This window comes from Pygocentrus nattereri, chromosome 13, assembly GCF_015220715.1.
Source record: "Pygocentrus nattereri isolate fPygNat1 chromosome 13, fPygNat1.pri, whole genome shotgun sequence".
Lineage (NCBI taxonomy): Eukaryota > Metazoa > Chordata > Actinopteri > Characiformes > Serrasalmidae > Pygocentrus > Pygocentrus nattereri.
This window is the reverse complement of record NC_051223.1, coordinates 28378590-28402822: the sequence shown is the minus strand read 5'-3', so window position 1 is coordinate 28402822 and position 24233 is coordinate 28378590. Positions and strand designations below refer to the sequence as shown.

Here is a 24233-nt window from a genome sequence, read left to right as displayed (position 1 = left end):
AACCAAGAAAGAGCTATTTCAGTGACTTCTGTAAGGTTCTCTAGACAGTCTAGTAGAACAGTGTAGTCTATGATATCAATGCTGCTCTCAGATCAAACAGAACCAGCAGAAATATATCGCCTATAATCAGAGATTGTCAGTGGTGGACAGTAACTAAGTAAATGTAATTAGTTACTGTACTTAAGTAGTTTTTTTTCATGTCTCTGTACTTTACTTAAGTATTTCCATTTTGGGCAACTTTTTACTTTCACTCCACCACATTTCAAAGTCTAATATCTTACTTTTGACCCCACTACATTTGAGAAATCTATCGCTCCTTTTGGTTTCTGTGTGTATAAAAATGTAACATGTCAAAACAAAAGAAGCACAAAGCAAGAACACCAAAATGGGCACAGTGGTCACTTTGTTCTGAGCTTGTTTTGACCTGTTGGTCATACCGACCTAGTGCAGCACACGGTTCAACGTCAGCACAGCAGCGTAAAAATTTGGGAGCACATACATCTACCTAAATGATGAACTAACTTAAATTTGTTTAAATACACCACAATATAGAAATATGTACACATATGCAGTCGTGGCTGGCATGTTTCTTTTTTTCTGAATTCATACAAACACTTTCATTTTTATAGTAAATTAGTATTGGTTAGTTTATGTTTATGAACAGAGACCTACAGATCAATACAGTAAAGGAAAACTTATTTGTGCTCCTGAGTTTAAAGCAAGTTTTTATTCAACTTGTAACTAATTTACAATGTAATCTTAAACTGAAACTTTGCTTGTTTGTAAAAGTGATTTCAGAGCCACTCAGTTCTCCCTGATGGAAACCTTCAGTGTTTTGTGCTTATGATCATTTTAATAGACATCAGTGTCACTAACGACATTCTATTAAAAGACTGGTTTACCAAGAAATACCGGAATATTTTCACCTAAAATGAGTTCATGAAGCAAGTCTTTTTATAAAAATGATAACAGGACATCAGAGCCATAATTACTCTTTTAGTACTTTTACTTTATACTTAAGTACATTTGAAGGCAAATACTTTTGTACTTTTACTGAAGTTGAGGTCTAGAGTAAGGACTTCTTTTACTGGAGTAATATTTTACCTTGGGTATCTCTACTTTAACTCAAGTACATGATTTCTGTACTTTGTCCACCTCTGGAGATTGTTCACTATTTGCATTAGTGCTGTCGCTGAACTATGCTGAGGCCTAAATCCAGACTGACAGTTTTAATGTATGTGATTCCTAAGCAAGTACGAATTTACATGTCAAAAACCTTTGTTATGAAGGAAAGATTTGAGATCGATAAGTAGTGATGTAGTGCTGTCAATTTTAAGAAAATGTAACAATATATTTGATGTGATATACCATGTGGAAACATTTTCAAACTGATGTGTTTTCACCAAAATTAAGATAACCCAAGGTGATTTATATGCTGAATTTTGGCAAAATAAAACCATAATAAATTTTATATTAAACATGACACGCATACAATTTCAAACTGGTGTCCAAAAAAATGTTCCAAAAATACCTGTGTTCATAAGACTGTGGTCTTCCTGACCCATAGTTTACAGGCCTTATTGATTTGGCAATTTTGGTGCAAAAATGAAAAGTGATCATCCTTATTATTCAGAACACTTTTCCAGACTGTGTTACCATGACATAAAGGTAAATAAAAACAGAGTTTTAGATATAACCCAAAACCATAAGTAGTAATGTTTTTGCCAAACCAAAAATAGGTGCAATGGTAAGGCTACAGTCTTGCATGTTTTTGGTGATTATGCTTTACTCTTATTATTTATTATGAAAATGGCTCACCAAATTGTCATATGGAATTTACCAATGATTTAAAAGAAAACAAAAATGAGTTTTCACAGACAGAAACAATATCTGTTGGTAGTGACCAGATTTTAATAGGTTAAAATTTAATATTTCAAATATTTTATCACAGTATAGAACATACAGTATTGTAGAACATATTACATTTTTATGAATATGTCATTCACAAGTGATGATCTTACCTTTTTCTAGGAAACGCAGGTAATCAGTAAGCCATGCTCTCTACAACAAAGCCCTCAAGATGAATTTGCATCAGCAAAACAAGTTAAAGCTGAACAGCATGTTGTTCCACTCAGAGAGAACAGGCTTTACCAGGCGAGCTCTCTGAACTTTTCAATGCTGCTACAATGCATTTATGCAGAAAGAAAGAAATACAGAAAAAGAAAGATATAAAGAAAAACATAAATAAATAGACAGATATAAAGATGGAAATAAATAAAACAGACAGAATGACAGATTACAGAAAGACAGACAGAAAGAAAGAAAGCTAAGCTAAGCTAAGCTCAAGTGTGTGTAGAGGAGCAGCGTTAAACGGGTGTGTTTTGCAGTTTGGGTGTGTGTGTGGGAGATGGCTTAAACATTCCAATCTCTATAAAAAGTGTGCCACACTGCTTTACACACAAACACTCAGAATTTCCTACTGTCAGCGAGACAAAGCGCACAAACATGGACTTGGTCAAGGGAGCTCTAGATGGACAGGCTGAAAAGGTCATTGATCAGGCGGGTAAGACAGCACCAGCATTTTTACACTTTATTGTTCAACTTGTGAGAAAATACCATGAATAAAAAAAGTGTTTTTTATGGATAGTTTTCGATCGGGTATGTATATGGTATTCATGCACTTTGCCTTTGCTGTATCTTGACTATGAACTGATTAATAAAGTCAGTTATCATTTGAATTGAATTTGAAGGCCGTTCTCACTAAAGGTCTGCAAACCGTACAGTAGAGCGGTAATCTTTTTACTACAACAAACATTCAACTGTCTCTAGCACCTGCATATTTTTTCATGTGAAAATCCTGTGACAGAATATTTGGACATTTATACTTTGATTCCCCCACAGCTAATGTTGCCAAACAGACAGTGAACTCGATGATTGGAGGAGAGAAAAAGGAGAAGAAACAGGCAGGAGGTGATTTTGTTTTTTAATACCAGCCTACAGGTTTAATAACTTTGTGGAACCTCACTCAGTTATACACAATCATTTAAATATTGCAATAAAATGAACTCTTTTGGATGCAGAATAAAGAGCCACATTTCAAAGAAATTAAGGAAGGCTGTTGTAAGTGTAAAGTGGTATTTGCCTGCCTTAATATGACTGTTGTTCTTGCAGGCATTGGTAATATGGTGAGCGGTGCAATTAACAAAGCTGCTTCTGAAGCTGCAACGGACAAAGCAACAGAGCAGGTGTGCGATTTTGGGAAAAAACTATTCGGCTGATTCTTATCATCTTTCATCTTTTATCGACGCACCTGGGCAGCATATAATTTATATTTGTATGCTACATCTCAACTGGACAGCAGAAATTCACTGACATGTCTTCTGTGATTAAATTAAAGGTGTTTATGATCTGCCATTCTTTTGACTGAGTCTGTATGTTGTTTGTTGAATATATGAGAACTACAGAATATCAAGGGTGTGTGTGACAGGAAAAATAAGACTCAAATGTCAAGCAAACAAACAATTAGTCATTTTATTCTCAACAAAAAAAGGCAATACAAATTCCCAAAACAAATTTCCCAATGAAGTTGTAGATAAGCTTCGTGAATGGTTTTGTTCCCACATGAGCTGCCGTCATCTGCACACACCTGACTAGAGACTTGCTCAGTGTACTGGCTTTGACATTTTAGTTCAGACAGAACTGGGTCAAAAACCAGTGGAATCAATGCTTACAAGATATGGGCATATATGGGAGTTAAAGATTAAAAAAAAAAAAAAAAAAAAAAAAAAAAAAAAAACAGATTTTGCATGTCTCCAAGGCAAAATACTGTATATTGGATGGACTTTGTACATGGATGGAACAGTTTGATCTTCAGGGTAAAAAGAACTAACTCCTCTGAATAGAAAACTCCTGCTCTCAGGTCTAAGGCATCTTTAGTGCTGTCTTTCAATACTATGGCAATTAGCGTTCACAAGGTTTGAGACACACACAGTCAGAGAATAAATGAACTTAAATCTATTGTTGAAGGCTGACAAAGAACAAAAATACTGCACACCTTGCTCTGATTCAAAGTTGGTTTGACATACAGCCATTCAAAATCACAGTGAAAGGAAAATACCGTGGACAACAGACAATACTCGCGATCTATTACTGCACTTAGATAGGACCTCGGTGGATCAATATAAAAAAAAAAAATACCACAATTGTGTGATAGACTGGATAGAATAACATCATAGCAATATGAAGTATTGCAGAAACAATGCGGCCAGTTTCCAGACTGAAGGCTACATTCTACTGCAGAAAACAGAAACTACAGCCTCAGAACAGAACAAACAGCACAAAGATTTTCTAAACAAATCTGCAATATCATGTTTTAGGGGTGTGAATGACTGTGGAGGGAATAATAATAATAATAATAATAATAATAATAATAATAATAATAATAATAACGTAGCAAGGAGACAATTAGGGATTCAACTCGTAAACTCTCGGTATGTTGAAAGGCTGTAGCACTGTGGGGCAGAGACTGGGTGTAGGGCTAATACAGAGAGGACGGACGGTTTGGCAGAGGTAAAAGAAAAGAAAGGGCAGGGAATTTATGTGAAGGTCAGGCCAGCCTCATTGTACACCTTGAACACCTTCTCGATGGCATTAACATATGCAGCTGTCCTCAGGTCCAAGCCCAGGTTGTACTTGTTGGCCGTGCGCATAATTTGCTGGGGAAGAAAAAATAAATAAATAAATAAAAAAAAAAAAACACTGAGAATTTCACCTCCATCTCTAACATCTGCCTTGAATAAAATAGAAACCATGTAGAAATCTTTGTGGTAATTTAGTGTAGAGAAAATGCGAAGAAGCAGAGAAACAGATGCTGAATATTGTGAGAATGTGTGTGAGAATCCCCTGCAGCATATGAGCAGAAGGTAAGGAGAGGTTTGCTCTATAGTGATCATTCCACAGCGATGATTCATCCATGCCTGAAGCCAAGGCCATGGCTCCGACACCACACCTATAATTGTCTTTAATCACGCACAATAACTCCACCAGCACATCACGTTACTGTTATTAAGTAATTAAAATGAAAAGTAAACCGTGGTTTCATGTATGTGCTTCATGGTATCTGAGAGGCTACACCTTTCACTGATTGTGCTGCTACATACTTAATTGTGATAAAATAACACAGCCTCAAATGGCTTAGTGCCTTTTTAAAATAGCAACAAAATACAATATATTTAAATGCATAAATGTTCAAAAATAACATAGCTCATTTTAATGATCATTACAAGCAACCATTCTTCTGCCAACAATGCACTTTTGAACTATACGCTATGAGCGTCTATAGCACCATAACCATTCATTGGATTTTAGAATCAAACTATCAATTTTCAACTGAATCATCTAGTGATCTTGTTTTAATTACACATCTGAAAACCATGTGTACGGGTGCATATTTATACATACAATTTATGACAGTGTTTCCACCAACTTTGCCACCAATGAGAGACAGACATCGCTGTTTACCTTCAACCATTTTCAACTGTGACTGGCTGGTTGAGGGTGTAATCCGCAGCATTCTTTCATGTAGGTTTTACTTTTATTAACTGAAGAAATTAACAAGCAGAGTAACTTACCCTTGCAGATCTCTCCATGGTGTAGGCAAGACCAGAGTGCACAATGTCCTTCTCAGATGCACCCTACACATTACAGAAAAGACACATTAGACTATTTTAATACTTCACATCACACTTTAGACCTGCACTGCTTAGACACTTAAGTAATCCCAGTTCTCTAAAAAGCCATGTTAGAAACTGTAGAACTACAATAGGCCATTAGTAAACGTTAACACTGTTACAGAGCACTTTGCACATAAGTCTGTTCAGCATATTTTACAGTTATATCTTATCAAGTCAAATTATCTTAAAATGCAGATCTGACTTCTTGAAGCACTTATTTCTTGGTAGAAGCAAAATTATCTGCTAATGAGTATTACTAAACGAGGCTACTTCATTAATAGAAAATGACCAGAAATTAATTTATATATATAATTTTTGTGACAAAATTAATCTATTCACTGATACATATACATACATAAGTGAATAGATTCATTTTGAATTACACTTTTGCAAACAAATGTGTTCCAGGAATCATCATCATCATCTCACAGTATTGACTACTGTGAATCAGCTACAAAACGTTCATATAATCAGCTTTTATAGTGGATATTTGATATACTAAAGTCTCCTAAACTTCCCTGTGTGCTCTCTGCCTGAGGGACATGCACACACGCACGCACACAGTGAGACACACAGAACTAATACTCACAGCTACTCTGGCCTGGAATTCAGCAGTAGGGACCACTGGGATGGGGCCTCCTTGCTTTCCAAACTTCCTCTCAAGACTCTCCTGCACAGACACTGGATGACCAAAATACAAGAATTAATGAAACTGATATTATTAGATATAGATTAAATATAATATAGATACTATTCAAAAGTATTCATTCTTTTATTTATACAAATATGTCCAGAGCTCCACTGAAGCATACATTAAAACATAAGAAATCTAAATTCAGGAGCTAGTTTTCTGAACCACCATCAATTAAACAAGGTGATTTAGTTCCAATATGCAGGTTTTGACATGTAAATAGCCTTCAGCTATGTACTGAGCTAGAGAAGCATATCATACCATTACTAATAGAATATCTACAGCTCTGTTTCTATGCATAAAGTTTGGTACTGTTTGCCTCAATCCTGTTTTGTATAATTGAGTTATGCTTCTTGCACACACTTGAACTGAACTGCTGAACTGGCCCATGTACAGCAATGTTGCCCATACACATATAAACCGAATTAAGTAAAAGACCAATATGGTGCCAAAACTAGCAATACCTTTGTCTTGTCTTAATATCTTTGCCTGATTTCATCGTACTACTTCCCATTTCTATTTGCATGAGAGAAAGCAAGAAAATATAACAAAGGAAAAACATGTCTAAGGGAAGAGTGCACCATGTGACCTTGACCGAATGGTTCATAAACACTCAGTATTAGGAGGGGTGAATTGTTTGTTACTGCAGGGCATAATGCCACTCCCTGTTCACCCTGTTGATCAAGCAAACACGGCACCGCCCAAAACACAGAAAGAGAGTTGATGCAGGTGCAGAAAGAGAGGTTAATGATGATAGTAGGTAATACATATTTGTGTGGCATCCTGAATGAATCACTTCTAAGCTCTGCAGTATTAAACATCTGATACCTGCTCCAAACTTCTCTGCATTTCCCAATGCTGTCATTTTCATAAAACCTTAACTTTTGACCAAGCCACACACTGAAGGAAAAGATGTGCTTCTTGCATAGACCAGAGATGATACAGTATCGAACAATGTGAATTAGGAGGCAAGATATTGTGTAACATTCCTGCAGACTTACTTAGCAGATGATAGTTTGAATCTCTCTCATACTTAAAGGTCAGACGGCCATAACTAACGTGGTTCAGGTTTTTCAGCCACTCAAAGTAGGAGACAGTCACACCACCAGCATTCAGGTACATATCCTATAAAAAAAAGACATGCAGTGACATTAACATTTGTTGTTGGTCTGTGACACAGACACTTACACAGTTTATCATAGCTATCTCTCTAATGCTACAACAAACCTTCTGCTTAGGCTAATCCAGTGTATGACTTCCCAAACAGCTACAAACAAATTTGTGGAGACTGAGAGACTCTCAGGCAGATCAGCAGTATTGTTCACTAATTCAAGAGCAAAAGAATAACAACTTTTACATTCATATATATCGTAAATATCCTAAACTATGCCTGCCGTCAACCGTGGATTTCCATTGGTCCTGCACATGACCAGGAAACAGCTGCTGTATATGTGTGAAGACAAAACAGAGGAAGGGGATCTTACCGGGATGACCATGATGTTCCTCTCCAGGAAGATCTTGTCAGCATCAGGTGTGGTGGGCCCATTGGCACCCTCAGCAATGATCTAAATCAACACAAAGTACGTGTTAAGTGTCTATTAAGCTGAGCACATACATGATATATATTCTCAGCATAGGACAGCTACATTAAGACTGTCACAACAATGTTTGCCAATGAAATTATATTAAACCAGAATTACGCAATAACTTTTTTTTTTTTTTTTTGCTTATAGGCTCCCCATACAGTCGCAGAGTGTATACAGTCTACAGTCGCATGTACATGCTTTTCAGTTGTCTCCATGCGGAAATAATTGAAACCATGAGTGTAACGTGTAGCATACATATGCCTGTGTGACATGCATGCACGTGAAGATGGGTTGAATTCTACTGGTGAGTCAGAATTTGGCACATCACTGGCAAGGACAGCAGTTTACAAGGCAGAGTGAAACTAAAGAACTGTCTTACAGGAGGTTGCAATCTTTCAAGATTTATTTAGCATGAGGCTTTAAATGTTTACTGTAGGCAGATTTGCCAGCTTATTAACTGGTATGCTTCCCGGCTAACCGCAGCTACACACAAGTCAGTGCACTACTGCAAACAAAGCCAGTTCTCTATATTTTTGCTATAGATCAGTGTGTAGCAATATACCCTTGAGTATACTGTTTTGTTTACCTCTGTATCCTTACTTTTATGGTTAGTGAGTTAGCAAGTAACTGCACCAACATAAAGGATTCTAACATTGCCAGTCTTAAGTTCCAGCCTAGGCCACACTGCAAATATCTGTGGCACTAAGCTGATCATTACAGAGGAAAATAATCTCTGTGCAGTACTTCAGGTTAAGCATTTTTACTTGCATTTCGCAGCAGTGTAGGAGTTTTACATTCAGAAAGCCCTGGTTTGTGTACTGTAAGCAGCTGGCTGTCACCATAATTAACGCAACTAACTGTCACCAGAATTAATCAACTAACACTCCTACAGAAGGCCTTTTGAGCAGATCTGACAGTTACACTTTTCAAGAAAAGTTAGGGTGCATCAGGCTACTTTCTACCTTAATGGCCCACCATACCATAAGTATGTATTCTGTTGTTGTGTAACAGGCTAACATAACAAGGTGGACCGAGGCAGGGTATTTTGAGGTATGAATGAGAGGAATATCACTTTAGTTAAGAGATCTTAAGCAATCCTTGGCTCCAATTTGTGTATGAGGTAAGCAGTAAATTTGTTAACAGTCAATAATGACCTTGGCTTTGATGTTGTGAGCATTCTTCCTGGTCAGTTGCTTCTCTCCTGCAGCAGGGATGAGGATGTCACATTCAGCCTCCATAATGTTACCTTCATAGGGCTGAGCATTTGGGAAGCCTACAATGGTGCCATGTTGCTGTAAAAAATTATGAAGATAATAGTTTATAAAGAGACAACATGATGTTCAGTCTTTCACATTAAACTGCAGTCTAAACTAAGTCTTTCCACAGTTTCCTTCACATTTTTTGGACACAACAAAGGCTAAGTAATGTAGGACAGACTTCTTTTTTGCTCACCAGTTTGTAGTCCTCCAGTTCCTTGGGATCAATGCCATTGGGGTTCCAGATGCTTCCATCAATCTCAGCGATCCCTACACACTTAGCTCCATAACGATGCAGGTAACGCATGGAATGCAAGCCAACATTTCCGAAACCCTGACAACAGAAAATCACTTCTTTAATAAAGTTAACAGACATAATTGTTCCAGAAAAATTTTGTAAAATTAGCAGGCCATTTTCAATTAAATAGTAATGCTGGCTGGCCAGAGTAATAAGTGCTAACTACAACAGGCAGGAACAGGTGTATCAGGCCAGCTGGAACACAAAAAAATAATTAATACCTGGAAAAATATACCAGAAATGGTGGGCAGCTATTTAAAAATGGTTTTGTTTGCAACCTTATTCCAAGTCTCATGTAATGATCTCTGCTGCCCCCATGTGGTCTTAAAACAGCTGTAACACCTTTCTAAGCTCAGGTTTTTTTTTTTTCTAACAAAAAATGCCATGCACAGCTTAATGTTTTTACAGATATAAATTAGTCAAGCGGCCTAAACTAGCAAATCTACAGAAATGATTCAACTGAATAAAATAAGATAAAGTAACCTACAGAAAATAAGTTCTACTTTATGGCATAAAATATACATGCACAAGACTTCATTAATGTTTTTCTTGGCATTTTCTGCTATCAGAATATAAGACAGCGCCTCCTCACGTTCTCTCCCCATACATGTGCACAACCGTAAATCTTAATTCTAAAGAAAATTCAATTTCAGGAGACGTTAATCCCTACAGAAAGGCTCCAGATCAGTCAATGCATAACGTAAATACAGTTAGCATAGCCAGGGATTTCTCCTCCATGTCACAGTCGGTCAGCAGATTGATAGGCTTTGGCTTCACTGCAATTAAGAACGGACGTCAGTGAAGAAGAAATAAATCTGACACTACTGTTCTGTGACCCTGATGCTTAATCTTGAGAAACAAATGCAACTTGAGGACAAATCTCGGAGATGCGCCCCCCTCTATCAGAGATAATGTTGGTCTGAGGGTGTTCGAAGAGGAAACTGCACATTCTGGAACACATTTTCCAGAAGGAACTGAGAATTGAGCGCTCTGCTCAGTGCTGACTATTAACTCCCTCTTCCCCTTTGAAGCCAGAGGCCCACTTAACACAAAAGGCAGGCTTATGCTGTAAAGTGTTTTTTTTACCTCAGCACTACAGACAAGATAACAGCAACTTCCTTACACGGCTTAATAGAGAGGTCAAAAACTAAGCTTACTTTAATGGTGCTTTACTAGCTGATATGCTTCTCAGTTACAAACTGCAAACATTGTTAGTGGGAATTTGGCAAAAAGTAATGCATTACAGTGATGAGATTCGTTTTTTTCTGTAATAAAACAAGTAACATAGCATAACATGGTGTAGATATAGTAAGATATTTTAAACAATTAAAATCTTGTAAACACATTACAGTTCCTGATGTCATAAGAATTACATTACTTGTGTTACTTACAGGTCTGTAACAGAGCAACATTAATGATGAGTGATGCATTAAAAACTTAAATTACCTCTGTATTGTTCACACCTGTCACTGTATGTTGTTAGTGCCTGCACATGCTACCTGTGAGAGCTGACTGCGAGCCTTTGATTGTGAATGCAAGAAGAGCAGTGTGAGAACTCATGACTACCCCAAACCTGACTGCAGATTCTCAAGCATGATAGTCAGTTTTCAACTGCCAAATTTAATTCCCAAGTACACATAAAGAACCCAAAGCCATAAATAATACATATATTTCAATGCCATGACTTTTACTGGCCAACCAATGCATCATATGGGGCCTAATTTGCAAGGACCATGCAACATGAACAATTTAAAGTTGCTACACAATGTCACCACAGAATTAACTGTAAAATAAAGAGAATTTATTCTAAGCTAACAAATTCAGGGTTCATAAAATCTCCTGCTAATGTTACAGGTCAAACAAGTTACAGCCACAGACCTTCCTTATCAGTTAGTTACTTAGTTCTCATATTAAAAATAAGATATTCGTGACCTTAATGCAATAAAGACTTGTCTGACAAAGGGAAGCATACATTCAATATATACCAAATGCTTACTTTTCCTATTGTTAGAAATATGAAGGCTTGGAAGATTAACTACTATTATACACTGCTCAAAAAAATAAAGGGAACACTCAAATAACACATCCTAGATCTAAATGAATGAAATATTCTCATTGAATACTTTGTTCTGTACAAAGTTGAATGTGCTGACAACAAAATCACACAAAAATCATCAATGGAAATCAAATTTATTAACCAATGGAGGCCTGGATTTGGAGTCACACACAAAATTAAAGTGGACAAATACACTACAGGCTGATCCAACTTTGATGTGATGTCCTTAAATCAAAATGAGGCTCAGTATTGTGTGTGGCCTCCACGTGCCTGTATGACCTCCCTACAACACCTGGGCATGCTCATGATTAGGTGGCGGATGGTCTCCTGAGGGATCTCCTCCCAGACCTGGACTAAAGCATCCGCCAACCCCTGGACAGTCTGTGGTGCAACGTGATGTTGGTGGATGGAGTGAGACATGATGTCCCAGATGTGCCCAATCAGATTCAGGTCTGGGGAACGGGCGGGCCAGTCCATAGCTTCAATGCCTTCATCTTGCAGGAACTGATGACACACTCCAGCCACATGAGGTCTAGCATTGTCCTGCATTAGGAGGAACCCAGGGCCAACCACACCAGCATATGGTCTCACAAGGGATCTGAGGATCTCATCTCGGTACCTAATGGCAGTCAGGCTACCTCTGGCGAGCACATGGAGGGCTGTGTGGCCCTCCAAAGAAATGGCACCCCATACCATTCCTGACCCACTGCCAAACCGGTCATGCTGAAGGATGTTGCAGGCAGCAGATCGCTCTCCACGGCGTCTCCAGACTCGGTCACGTCTGTCACATGTGCTCAGTGTGAACATGCTTTTATCTGTGAAGAGCACAGGGCGCCAGTGGCGAATATGCCAATGCTGGTGTTCTCTGGCAAATGCCAAGCGTCCTGCACGGTGTTGGGCTGTGAGCACAACCCCCATTTGTGGACGTCGGGCCCTCATACCAACCTCATAACCGTTTGTGCAGACACATGCACATTTGTGGCCTGCTGGAGGTCATTTTGCAGGGCTCCTCCTGTTCCTCCTTGCACAAAGGCGGAGGTAGCGGTCCTGCTGCTGGGTTGTTGCCCTCCTATGGCCTCCTCCATGTCTCCTGGTGTACTGGCCTGTCTCCTGGTAGCGCCTCCAGCCTCTGGACACTACACTGACAGACACAGCAAACCTTCTTGCCACAGCTCGCATTGATGTGCCATCCTGGATGAGCTGCACTACCTGAGCCATTTGTGTGTGTTGTAGAGTCCGTCTCATGCTACCACGAGTGTGAAAGCACCACCAACATTCAGAAGTGGCCAAAACATCAGCCAGAAAGCAGAAAGGTACTGAGAAGTGGTCTGTGGTCCCCACCTGCAGAACCACTCCTTTATTGAGTGTGTCTTGCTAATTGCCAATGATTTCCACCTGTTGTCTATTCCATTTGCACAACAGCTGTGAAATTCATTGTCAATCAGTGTTGCTTCCTAAGTGGACAGTTTGATTTCACAGAAGTTTGATTTACTTGGAGTTATACTGTGTTGTTTAAGTGTTCCCTTTATTTTTTTGAGCAGTGTATATTACAGAACCTGTATGAAGAAGCTACATTAGCGTCGATCATTTCAATGATCAAAAAAGCATCATGTCCTTTTGCTCACTCTACCTGAATGATGAAGGTCTTATCTGCAAAGCCGGGTGTCAAGCCCAGCTTGCTCATGTAAGACGCCTCATTAATGAAGTTCTCAATGCCATGGAAGACTCCTCGGCCGGTGGCTGAGATTCTGCCGTGGATGCCACCCTGGCTGATGGGCTTTCCCGTCACACAAGCATGAGCGTTGATGTCCTGTATAAAGATATATACACACAATATACAAACACACAAAAACAAAATGCAGCATCAGTTTAGCGTCTGTCAGGTTTTACTGCTTTGATATGCCACAATGCCAACAATATTCATTATAAGATACTACTAAAAGTACTGTTCTATAGATTTAACAAACTTTTATTAACAAAAGTATAAAAGAACACACACCAGAGAAGAAAAACAATCATACTTTCATGCACACAGTACTGGAGATTAAGGGTGGGCAATATGACATCATGTTATTGTAATTCATTGTCACGATACTCCATAAACTTGCACCATAAAAAAAAAAAACCTAAAAGATTTAGATCAATTGTAAATAGTATATAGTAACAGCCCATTATGCTATACATCTTTTATGTTTATCACTTTTTAAAATATGATTCCTCCTGTTGTTATTTTTAAAGATGCTGAATAATAATATATATAAAATTCTTAAATGTGACACTGCTCTTTTGCCAGTGTACAACTTGTTGTAAGCCTAAGAAAAACATATTTTGATACATATCAATATAGCTGGGTAGTGTATTTTTACATCACTAGTAAGACCAACATTGATACCTTCACTTTGATGTCAATTTTTCTTTTGTTGTCGTATTAAAGTTCATTGTGTTAGTAAACTAAATTTTAAATCAAGTAACATACTTTAAACAAAACTGTAACTGAAGTTTTGGTAAAAGTAATTTCTCAAAAAGTGGAGAGTGTGTTTCAGATCACTATCCTTTAAGCAAAATTCTTTTCATAATTTTGTAGGTTTGCATCCAAAAAGCCATTGTACAAGGCCTGAATGATACAATGTGCAGGCCCTGTTGGTGAAAAAAAAAGGCCTGCCGCTAACTGCATTTAAAATCACGAGTTCATGATCTCACATCGATGAACATAAGCTCACCAACTCCACTGTAAGAAAAACAGCCCCAGGCTTTGAAGTGCTTTACGGTACTCTTGGAGCAGTCTGGCTGGAATTCTTCTCCAAGTTTTCTCCACACAAAGAGCCAATCATTAGTTTGAGGTTATACTAAAAGCGCTCTTCTCTAAAACTAATATAATATATTACTGGGGAAAGTCAGTAATGGCCATTAAATACAAGCTATTGACTATTCTGATATTTCTGAGGAGATCAGAAGTAAGATAAGTCATTTATATAAGAAAGAGGAAATACAATAAGTGAAATAAGTAGGAATAGTTTCTAAAACTTTTTTTTATTAAGCTTTGATTTTTATTAAGTTTTATTTGAGAAAATTATTAAAAGATAAAATGGGACACCTGACACTTTTGCACCAGGAGTTTCTATCCAAGAAGTATCTTTCCACCATGAGAAGACAACTCAACTTTGAGCGTCTGATAGATTGTGTAGTTGCTATGCAGCCGTTGCTGAATTGCAAATCAAACAAATAAGCTCCTGGTATCAAAGAGTGGAAAAATACTCCTGTACATTTCTTTAAAAACTGAAAGCAAGTCTCCTAAAAGCAATAGGAGCTGGAATAAAGGCAAAAAAGCCTCTACTAGACAGCAGGGTCTAATGTCCTCTATCAAACCTACGTAAACGCCAACTCACTCAGCTCCTCTTCGCAGAATCATCAATCATTTACTGCTCGGCGGTGGGGGAGCATCACAGTGTTTCTCTGCCATTTCAAACAAATGAACTAAAGGGAGCTTGAACAGAATATCTCTGTCAAAGGGTATCAATGGCCCAGATCTCAAACCTCCTATAAGTTCTTTGAAAGCAACAAGGAGCCACAAGCCTCTGCAAACAAGAATGATAAACTTGCAGCTTTAAAAATAATAATCATTCTAATAATAAAAAACAGGGGACAGGAAAAGGGACTGGGACAAGCTATAAACAGACTTTTTCTGTTCAATCTGATTATAACAGCATTACGTGTTTTCCACTTGATCTTTTCACACCTTTAGGTAAGTAAACTATGTAGTGGGCACATCAAATATAGGAATACTAATCATTCACATGATCCGTCTGATCGAACAATGCTAATTCCTTCATAAACATCTGCGATGAGGAGATTACATAAAGGTATGCTTTCTGTAGACAGCTTGCTCATGTTGGGTACATTGTGTTCAACCACTGAAGCAAAGGGAAGGGAAATAATGGTAGCTTTTTCTTCTTTCAAAGTATACACTGAGCACTGATACATGTCACAGTATGAAACGTGAGTTTAGCATATGTGTAAAAATAACAGCACACATACACATTATTCGCATGCTATTTTGAAAATGAGAGAACACACATTTCTGTATAAACAAAAGTTTTCCTAAGTTGCCATGACAGCAGTATTGACTGTGCATAAATTGTGAGCTCCCTAGGAGAGCACTGACCCTGGAAACAAACTCTTCTGCAAACTCTTCTACGGCACTAAAAAAAAAAGCTACAGAAATTATTGAAACTAAAAAGGCGTTGCGTAGCCTCCAGCAAATTAAGTGTTTCTGTATTTGTTACTTCTTCTGTCATTGAGGCAGTACTTTAACATGATCAGGAGATCTGTGTGACTTCAGCAGTGTCTGAGATTATAGACCAAAGGGTAGCCTAAGCCTCTTCCAATCATGCCAGCTGCTAGAATCACTACAATCTCTCTGCTTGTGCAAGCTGATGAGTTACATTAAAATATTTCAAACAAAACACTACTGCTGCAAAGAAACCTACATAAAAAAAGACTAGCCACTGTTTGTCCAGCAAAAATCTATATGGCTATCATCTACAAAGGCAAATATTGCAGAGCCTGTCTGAGATACACACTGTTATCAGAGAAAAAACAAATATAGGCTGTAGCTGATTAAGCCACACTAAGATAAAAGAGCTTTTCTCCTTATACACAACTATGTTTATCAGAATCTCTAATCCCAGGGTGATGATTATGTTTGTAGAGCTTGTTGCATAAACACTCTTAACAAAATTCTTGGTGCAAACTATTACAAGTGATGGCAAGTGACTTGTGACAGAAGAAGGCAGAGAAAAGCTGAAGAAAGCAACTCTACAAGAGTACAGAAAGCTATGGCGTTGCTTTCTGAATGGATTTATTCATGCTCAATCACTTACGGTGTGGGCAATAGTGTTAGCGTAAGTGTCAGCGATCCAGGACATCTCCCTCTCACCAGTGCTCATGTCAGGGGCAGGCACATCAATGCCAGGTCCTGAGAGGAGAGAAAGTGAATGAGGCTTCATTTCAACCTCCAAGCTCCATGACAGCAGAAGAGGGGCCATGTGTTATGAATACAGACCCTTGTCATGAGAACAGACACCAGTTCCAATTACACTGACAGCAAACACATGCATCAGGAATAATGATCAACTAGCAAGATTCTTTCTTTGTGAATATCTTCACTGCACATCAAAAGTTTAGGGAAGCATGGACATGTTTTTTATAAAAATTAGTATGCTTTGGTGATTTGTGGTAACTAAATGCATTTAAAGTTAAAGTTAATGAGGTTCATTTTGATGAAAAACAATATTACTCATGTAAATGTTTGAAACAGTATTTATGAAGGTACTGCCTTTGGAATAATGTCATACTACATCAACTTTAGAAACTTGTCAGCATTCAAACAATTTGGGTATTTTAACCACATTTAGGGCAAAATACTTTAAATATGTGCTTTCTCAAAAGAAAACTTTTGAATCATTATTCATACCTTGCCCTTATTTATGCTTTTCATACCATAGAAGCAGAGTTTTGTAAAGTATAGCCAAAGTATTATTAAATCAGCTGTTTTTTGGTGACAAAAGCCTTGCATGTATCCTACTTAACAAATAACAGTGAAAATTAAACATTACTCACTAAACATTTGATGAGGGGTAAATGTTAGATTGATGAGGAGTAAATGTATAATCGTCAATGGTGTCATTCTTCAGAGTACCTGTTTTTTTTGTTATTATGATATGTAAATAGTTTGCCATTCCCTTTCAGGACTGACACCTATTATTCATACTTAGAGGTGGGTGATATAGCAAAAATATCATATCACAATACAACATATTGTATCTCAATATTTTAAGGCACAGAGACAATATGTTGGTAAAGTCACATTTAATAACTGCCATCAAAAACTCAACACAATGATTTATATTCAACATTTACATAGTGCATGACACTAAATCCAAATAAACAGGACTAATTATACTCTCATTTAATGAAACAGGCAGTGGGTTAGAGTACCTTAAGATGTCTAACATCAAAATAAAATGCATGGCAATGATAAAATATTGTCATACAGTCCACCTCCATTTACTCTGATTCACAGACAAATTTGCCCTCACATTACCACTCTAATATTAATCATCTTAGAGACTTGGGCACACAATGTCTGATAATCCATGTGGGGCTGTTCCACTGTCCACAGGGACCTGATTAGCCTGAACTGCTTCTTCTGCCCATGTGACACCATGAAAAAAAAGACTCTCTGCCCCAGTTACCACACTAGTCACTTTGGCTGGCATAAACAGGTAGGCATCCAGATAAACAACTACTCGTGCAGCTTTACAGCCTGAATACATTTCTAAAAACAGCTCTGAGGGGGCCAGAAGCAGCCAGGGGGGTGCTTTCTATAGGCACAGGGAGAGAGAAGCTCTTCCGGGTTGACAGAATGAAATTAAATAGAATTAAAGGATGTTGAGAGGATATCCTAAATGTTGCCTGCTTGTAAAGATGACTCATCAGGGTTAGTTTTGGGTGATACGGTCATTAGTCCAAGTAGTATCAATATTACTCACCAATGAATCCCTTTTTGGCAAGCTCAATTGTGAATCTTCTAGTGATTTTCTCCAACTCATTGTCCTACGGAGCATCCAAAGAGAAAAGAACAAAGCTGAATGAACTCAGTTTATTACAGACTCAGTTAGAACTCTCTCACTGGCATCACTGACAGAAAGATGATATGAGGTGAAGAAGGTCTGAAAAGGCTATCTTTAGCAATTAAGAACAGATGACTAGCAAATAATTAAAAATGCTGACTAATTGTCAAGCTATAAACAACCAAGAAATCAGCTATTTTTTCCAGCATCTCTTGAGACTCCAGTCATAAGGCTAAGGAAAAGGGAAACCCGTGTCTCAGATCAGCACTTTCATTCTAAAGGGCACAAAGACTGCATAGCTTGCAGAGCGCAAAATTTCAGATTCCACTCTAACGTGGTTTTGACCAAATATGGTCATCAGATGCACTCATAGGAAAACTATATAACCTCTACACAATCACTGGCAGTTTGGATTTCCTTAACAGTTTCAGGCTTTGCATGTTCCAAAACAAACAAAACAGCATTTACATATGGACCAGAGGCTGAATGGTAGGCTGAAGAAGCATAGCAAGTAAAGAGATTCAAATGCATCTCCTCTCCTACTATACTTATCTCTACAGCATTGTGCCCCATCACAAAAGAGAGAGAGAGAGAGAGAGAGATTACATAACATGATGTGACAGGGAGAGGGAGATGTATATCGAGGCACTGTGGTTTCATCAGGCAGTCTACCAGAACAAATACACAGAAATCAACCAAATATGGGCACACTTTATTATGCATTCAGGAATATAGCCAATTAGGGCATAGAGTATGAGAAAGGGAGATTCATGTAGAGAGCAAGCTGCCCACAGTCTAGCGACAGCCTGCAGACACATACAGCATACAGCCATTTTCAAGCCCCTTTCCCCTCATGGTGCACTGAACAGTCAAATAATAAAAGCTATTTCAGGGGCACAAGAGAGTGAAAGAAATGGTGTTAGCGCTCACACAGTGAGGAACACACAAGCTTTGGTACACACTCTTTTCCCAGGAATGTGGTACTTACAGAGTAATTTCTGGGGTTGATTTTGACTCCAGCTTTAGCACCTCCAAATGGCACATCTGGGGGAAAAATATAAAAGAAGTAATTCAGTTACATTAATATTCCTGAAAGACAATAAATTAGCATCTGGATATGAATAGGAGTTGAAGGTAAGTGCATGCAGAATTTAAATCTATAAAATGTAAGAGCAGAATGTGACTGGACTTGATTTTGATGTATATGCACTGCAGCTTACCCACAACAGCACACTTGTAAGTCATTAGTGAGGCCAAGGCTTTGACCTCGTCCACAGACACATCCATGCTGTACCTGATACCTGCAAAAAGATAAGTCAGCACAGCATTATTACTGGGTCCAGTGTTATTATGTAGTCAACCTGGTTTAATTCTGAACTGAAACAGATGAAGACTGAAACTTTTCACTAAAATTTTATTCTAAACTTAGCTGAGGTTTCAACTAGACTAATCCAACGCCCTGCCATGCTATAAATAGTGGTAGGATAAACTGTTTCTCACTCCTGTGAAAGAAGGTGTTCTGTAGAAGCACAATTAAGTCAAGAGATGGAAAAGGGTCATCAAGTCCATTCGTGCTGGCTGAAACAGAACTCTACAGTCAGAGCTACAGTTGTCACATGGTGCCTTGTGGGTATCTGACACAGCAGATTCAAGTCCCTGCAAAATGCTGCCATGTTGACTGCCTTAAGCACACAGTGGTCCAGTTTTAAGTAAGCTGTTACCCCAAAATGTTTCAATGCAGAGTCCAGTTCCTGCACAGAGTGAGGGACCTAAATAAGCTGAAGAATAAATTAGAGAAACTGATCATTATAACTGGTTTAAAGCTGCCTTAAGTTTATAGGTCTGTTAGGCTACAAAGCTACAGAGTATGTTACCCACTCTACAAACCATCAGTACAAAATGTTCCAAGCTGTAAAGTAAACTGAAATGAAAGCTCAGAAGCAAGTGAGCACCCTGCATGATTTGTAAGTATCCTACGTGTACATGTGTTGGCCTAAAGAAGCAACACTCTTCACCAGCTTTAGCACATTATGAATCCTAATAAATGTCTGCGGTCCAGCTGGCATGCCACACAAACCCAGTACAACCAATCAATTTTCAAAGAGCTTCAACAAGCAACATCAAAGAGTGCCATCACCATTTGTCCCTGAAGAGAAATGAGCCAATGAGCAAGATATGACACTTGGTTATACCTTCATTAGTATCTGAAACAACACCAGTACTGTATTCAAGCCTGAGCGAGGAGTGGGCAACATGACCAAAATATAACATCATGACACAAACAATTTCCATGATACAGGACAAGCAGCATGAGATTTTGTTTTTCTGGGGTTTTGGTCCATTTGAAGAGACAAAAACCCCTAAGCAGCACCACACTTATAAATACTACCATCATCATCATATCTAGTTGGTACCTCTCAACCTCCCGCACAAACTCCGGCTCCTTCCCCCCAGTGAGGATGCATTCCACATACCAAGAGCCAGTTTCTGCTGCAGGGGCCTACGCTACCAAGGGCCTCCGTGCAATTTCCCACTGCCTGTATGGCATTGCACTGCTCCCCCTTGCTGGACCTTGTGGGTGGTGGGCCCTCATGGTCTCCCCACATTGCCTCTTCAGGCTAAGCCCGGCCGGGTTGCATGGGCTGCCCGGCCACAAGGCGCTACCCCCAGAAGAACACTACCCCCAGGCCTGGCTCCAGGGGTAGGTCCCGGTGACCCTCTCCCAGGCAGGGTACACGATTTTCTGTATGTGTTGTGCATGGTGGGGTACTAGCAAAAACTATGAATATAGATTTTTATTTAATATTTCACTGCACCAAATCCACTTAAACAGGCCCACTTTTCCCAAGCCTGACTGATATACAGAGGCTTAATATAAGGAACTAAAAATTCCTTACTGAAATTATTATTGGAAATAATTTCATATAGTCAAATATAAGCCTAAGTATACTCCAACAGTTTAGTTTTGCCCATAGTCATTATATCCAAACCAAGACTTTCAATTATTTTCCATGTAATTTTTCTTTTCCATGCATAGTGTAATACAGAACAGTGGCCACAAAACAAAACTATTAGGACCAATTCAGGTTCCAGCCCTTATAAATTCTCCAAAATAACATGTTACAAAACAACTCTGTACAAAAGTGGAGCTTTATGTGCACGGTAGAATGGTGTACATTAAGAGATACAGAGAGAGGGAGGGAGAGAGGAAAGGAGGGACAGGTCGAGAAGTACAAGAGAAAACAGGGAGAAGAGACATGACTCAGCACTGTTTCTCATCCACTGTGCTCTCCCTATATGACAAAAGATCGAGTAGACAGGAGGCCTGGACCACATCTCCATTCAGATAGCAATTATGTCCTTAGTCATGCTACAATCTTCTGAGGTTTATGTGTTTCCCATGTCTCTTTTCAACTTATTTTCAGTTGCCTTACTGGTTAAAATTCTGCTGACTGTATGACTCACTCACATACATAAACAAGACAACATACAGAAATGAAACAAGCTTTTGGACGTCAGTGTGTGGGTATTAAAGACAGTTTAAGTGCTGCAATTGCACTTTGCAATTTGTACTCAGCTTTGTTCAGTATGTCAGCCACGGTGGCAAAACTAACTAACATTCCTAGTGATACTCCTTAAACCAACAAGAGCAAATGTCTCTGCCAAACACTTAAATGACTAAGAGATTATCTGACTTTGTTATATTTGGCAGCATGAATGATTTTCTGAAGAAAAGCTGCTACAACACACTGAAACAAGTACCAGGCCTGTCTGGCCTGTTGGCATTCAAATACACAAAAAATAAAATACAGCTAAAAACCTGAAAATCAACCTTGTCCAGAGGTTAAAACAAGGTTTTAAAAATGATGACACAGCCTATACACCAAGACTATTACCCTCACTTGCCAGATATCCAAGTATGTTTGCTAATGCTGTATTTCAGTCAGGCAGCTGACAAATAAGAACACCTGTTCTGATTGTCCAGTAAATCCCCCAACTGCTTCCCACCCTCAGAAAAGTCATCTTGGACTGGCTACGTCACCCCACCAACCCATAATTTACCCACAAGCCACTGCTGAGGCACTCCTCCTACACTTCATATCCTCCACCTTTTGATCTGATCATTGATTCTGAACATCTGAGCAACATTTTTTCTGTGAATACAGTGAAGACGATGCAATTCAATCTGCTCCAGAACTCAGTTATTTATAGACTGTGATAAGGACATAAGGGTTTTCCACTCCAGATATCCTTATGGTGTTGCAGACGGCTCACACGTTCTGCAGACAGTTTATCCATTCATTCATTCATTCGCCTGTACACATTCATCACTGATTATCATGCTATTCTGAGACAAAATTAGTGGAATTAGAGGAATGAACAGCATAATAGTAAATTATAGCAAGCCTTTGTGTAGCATGTGTTTAGTGTTATTATTCAAAAGTAGTTAGGTTAGATGTATTATTTGTCACTTTTCTTTTATATTTTAAAAAGATATAGACACACACACACACACACACACACACGCGCGCGCGCATGCATATATCTTTTTATTTTACTAAGGGATTAGACAAAGTCAGTTATTCCCCGCTTAAATGGGGAGGGGGACATTTTTAGCTCTGAAAAGCGACAAATACTACATCTAACCTAACTACTTTTAAATAATAACACTAAACACATGCTACACATAGGCTTGCTAGCCAAGTGGCTAATAGCTGTGCCGCCTCTTTCTGACTTGAAATTCACGCCAATAGACACTATATACATTTATATAAGTGGTTTTTGATTGTAAATGACTAATTTTAATCTCATAATAGTTTTCTCGGAATCAGTCTATTTCAGTGACAAAAAAATTTTCTAGCTTTAGACTCAGGGTCAGCTAGCTAGCTAGCTTAGCCTCCTTGGCAGCCCCAGCTGTTACAGAGTCGCTCTTCTTCCTCTGAGCTGTCAAGCGCTTTACTAAAGAGAAAAAAGACAGGGCATCGGACACATTTCGAGATTTCTTACCCCCCTTGCAGGGAGTTCTGTGCTGGCTGTGCTGTGCTCTGTAGCCCTCGATAACCTCCCATTCTCCGTTGTCTCGCTTGATGGGGAAAGACACGCTGAGGACGTGGTTGCACGGCTTGATGATCCGGAGGATCCCCCTCACTCGGTGCCTCTTCTGCTCGGATGATTCCCTCGTCTTCAGGTCCTCCACCAGCTTGTTTTCTACTATGGCAGCGCCGCGGTCGAAGAAGCCCTCCACCATCCTGAAGAAGTTGGGGTCGTCTTCTTTCTCTGTGGCATCGCTGTAGTGGCGTATCCGCGCCAAAGACGAGGAAGCCGGTAGAGCAGACTCGACGCATCCCGAGGCCAGGGCACTGCCAGCTCCGCGGCTGAGAAGCTCTCCAAAATACCGGTACATGGCGACGTATGGAGGGGATAAACTAATTTTCTGAAAGAAAAAGACACGACAAGGGTGCCAACGAGATATATGAGGGAAGCGAAGAAAAGAGGGGGAAGTAGGCGAGAGCCCCGACCTGTTCAGCCTGCCTCGGTCAGAGTGGCAGAGCTCATCCCGCCCCCTTTGCTTTAAAAGGCAGCATGAAGTCCGGCGGAGCTACGCCGGCAGATAGAGGTTCAGATTGGGGCGCGCAGCAGCGGGAGGAGGATCCAGCGCCAAATTTGAAGAAAAAAAAATGCATAATTATTACTAACTCTATATGTATATGACTGTGCAAACGTCTTAGGCATCTAAGCACCTTATTTAAATACATTTAGCTTGGCAGTGGGTGTATCACCATACCATTTATCCACTTGGAATTTTCAATTATTATATTTTTTATTTAACTTTTTGTTTGATTTAACTTGAAGCCAAACTAATAAGCTACTGGAAGATAACTACGAATAACACTAGGCTGATAAATAGTGATAATATTTTTATATGTTTAAAAGTCAGAATTTTCTATGTAATTTCTTTATGTATTTAAGATATTTTTGAGT

At 38.9% G+C, this 24233-nt stretch overlaps 1 protein-coding gene across 1 annotated transcript; it reads right to left on the bottom strand.

The window, feature by feature from the left end:
• Window positions 1–3506: 3506 nt before the first annotated feature.
• Window positions 3507–23810, bottom strand: glud1b (glutamate dehydrogenase 1b). The gene is made up of 13 exons (XM_017702920.2): window positions 23259–23810; window positions 19472–19552; window positions 19240–19295; window positions 18171–18234; window positions 16500–16594; window positions 13250–13429; window positions 9462–9599; window positions 9164–9301; window positions 7908–7988; window positions 7425–7548; window positions 6322–6413; window positions 5631–5693; window positions 3507–4715 (listed from the first exon to the last, which is right to left on the bottom strand). Exons 1-13 carry the CDS (start codon window positions 23653–23655, stop codon window positions 4596–4598), a joined length of 1629 nt encoding a protein of 542 aa, XP_017558409.1. The 5' UTR covers window positions 23656–23810; the 3' UTR covers window positions 3507–4595.
• Window positions 23811–24233: the final 423 nt, after the last annotated feature.

What these genes read in the sequence shown, in the direction of transcription:
- glud1b (XM_017702920.2), bottom strand. Translation starts at nt 23,655, where the DNA reads ATGTACCGGTATTTTGGAGAGCTTCTCAGCCGCGGAGCTGGCAGTGCC. An exon ending in CAGAACTCCCTGCAAGGGGG is followed by an intron (nt 19,553 to 23,258) that starts GTAAGAAATCTC and finishes ATCTTTTTGCAG; the next exon opens with GTATCAGGTACAGCATGGAT. An exon ending in CTAACACTATTGCCCACACC is followed by an intron (nt 13,430 to 16,499) that starts GTAAGTGATTGA and finishes ATCTTTATACAG; the next exon opens with GACATCAACGCTCATGCTTG.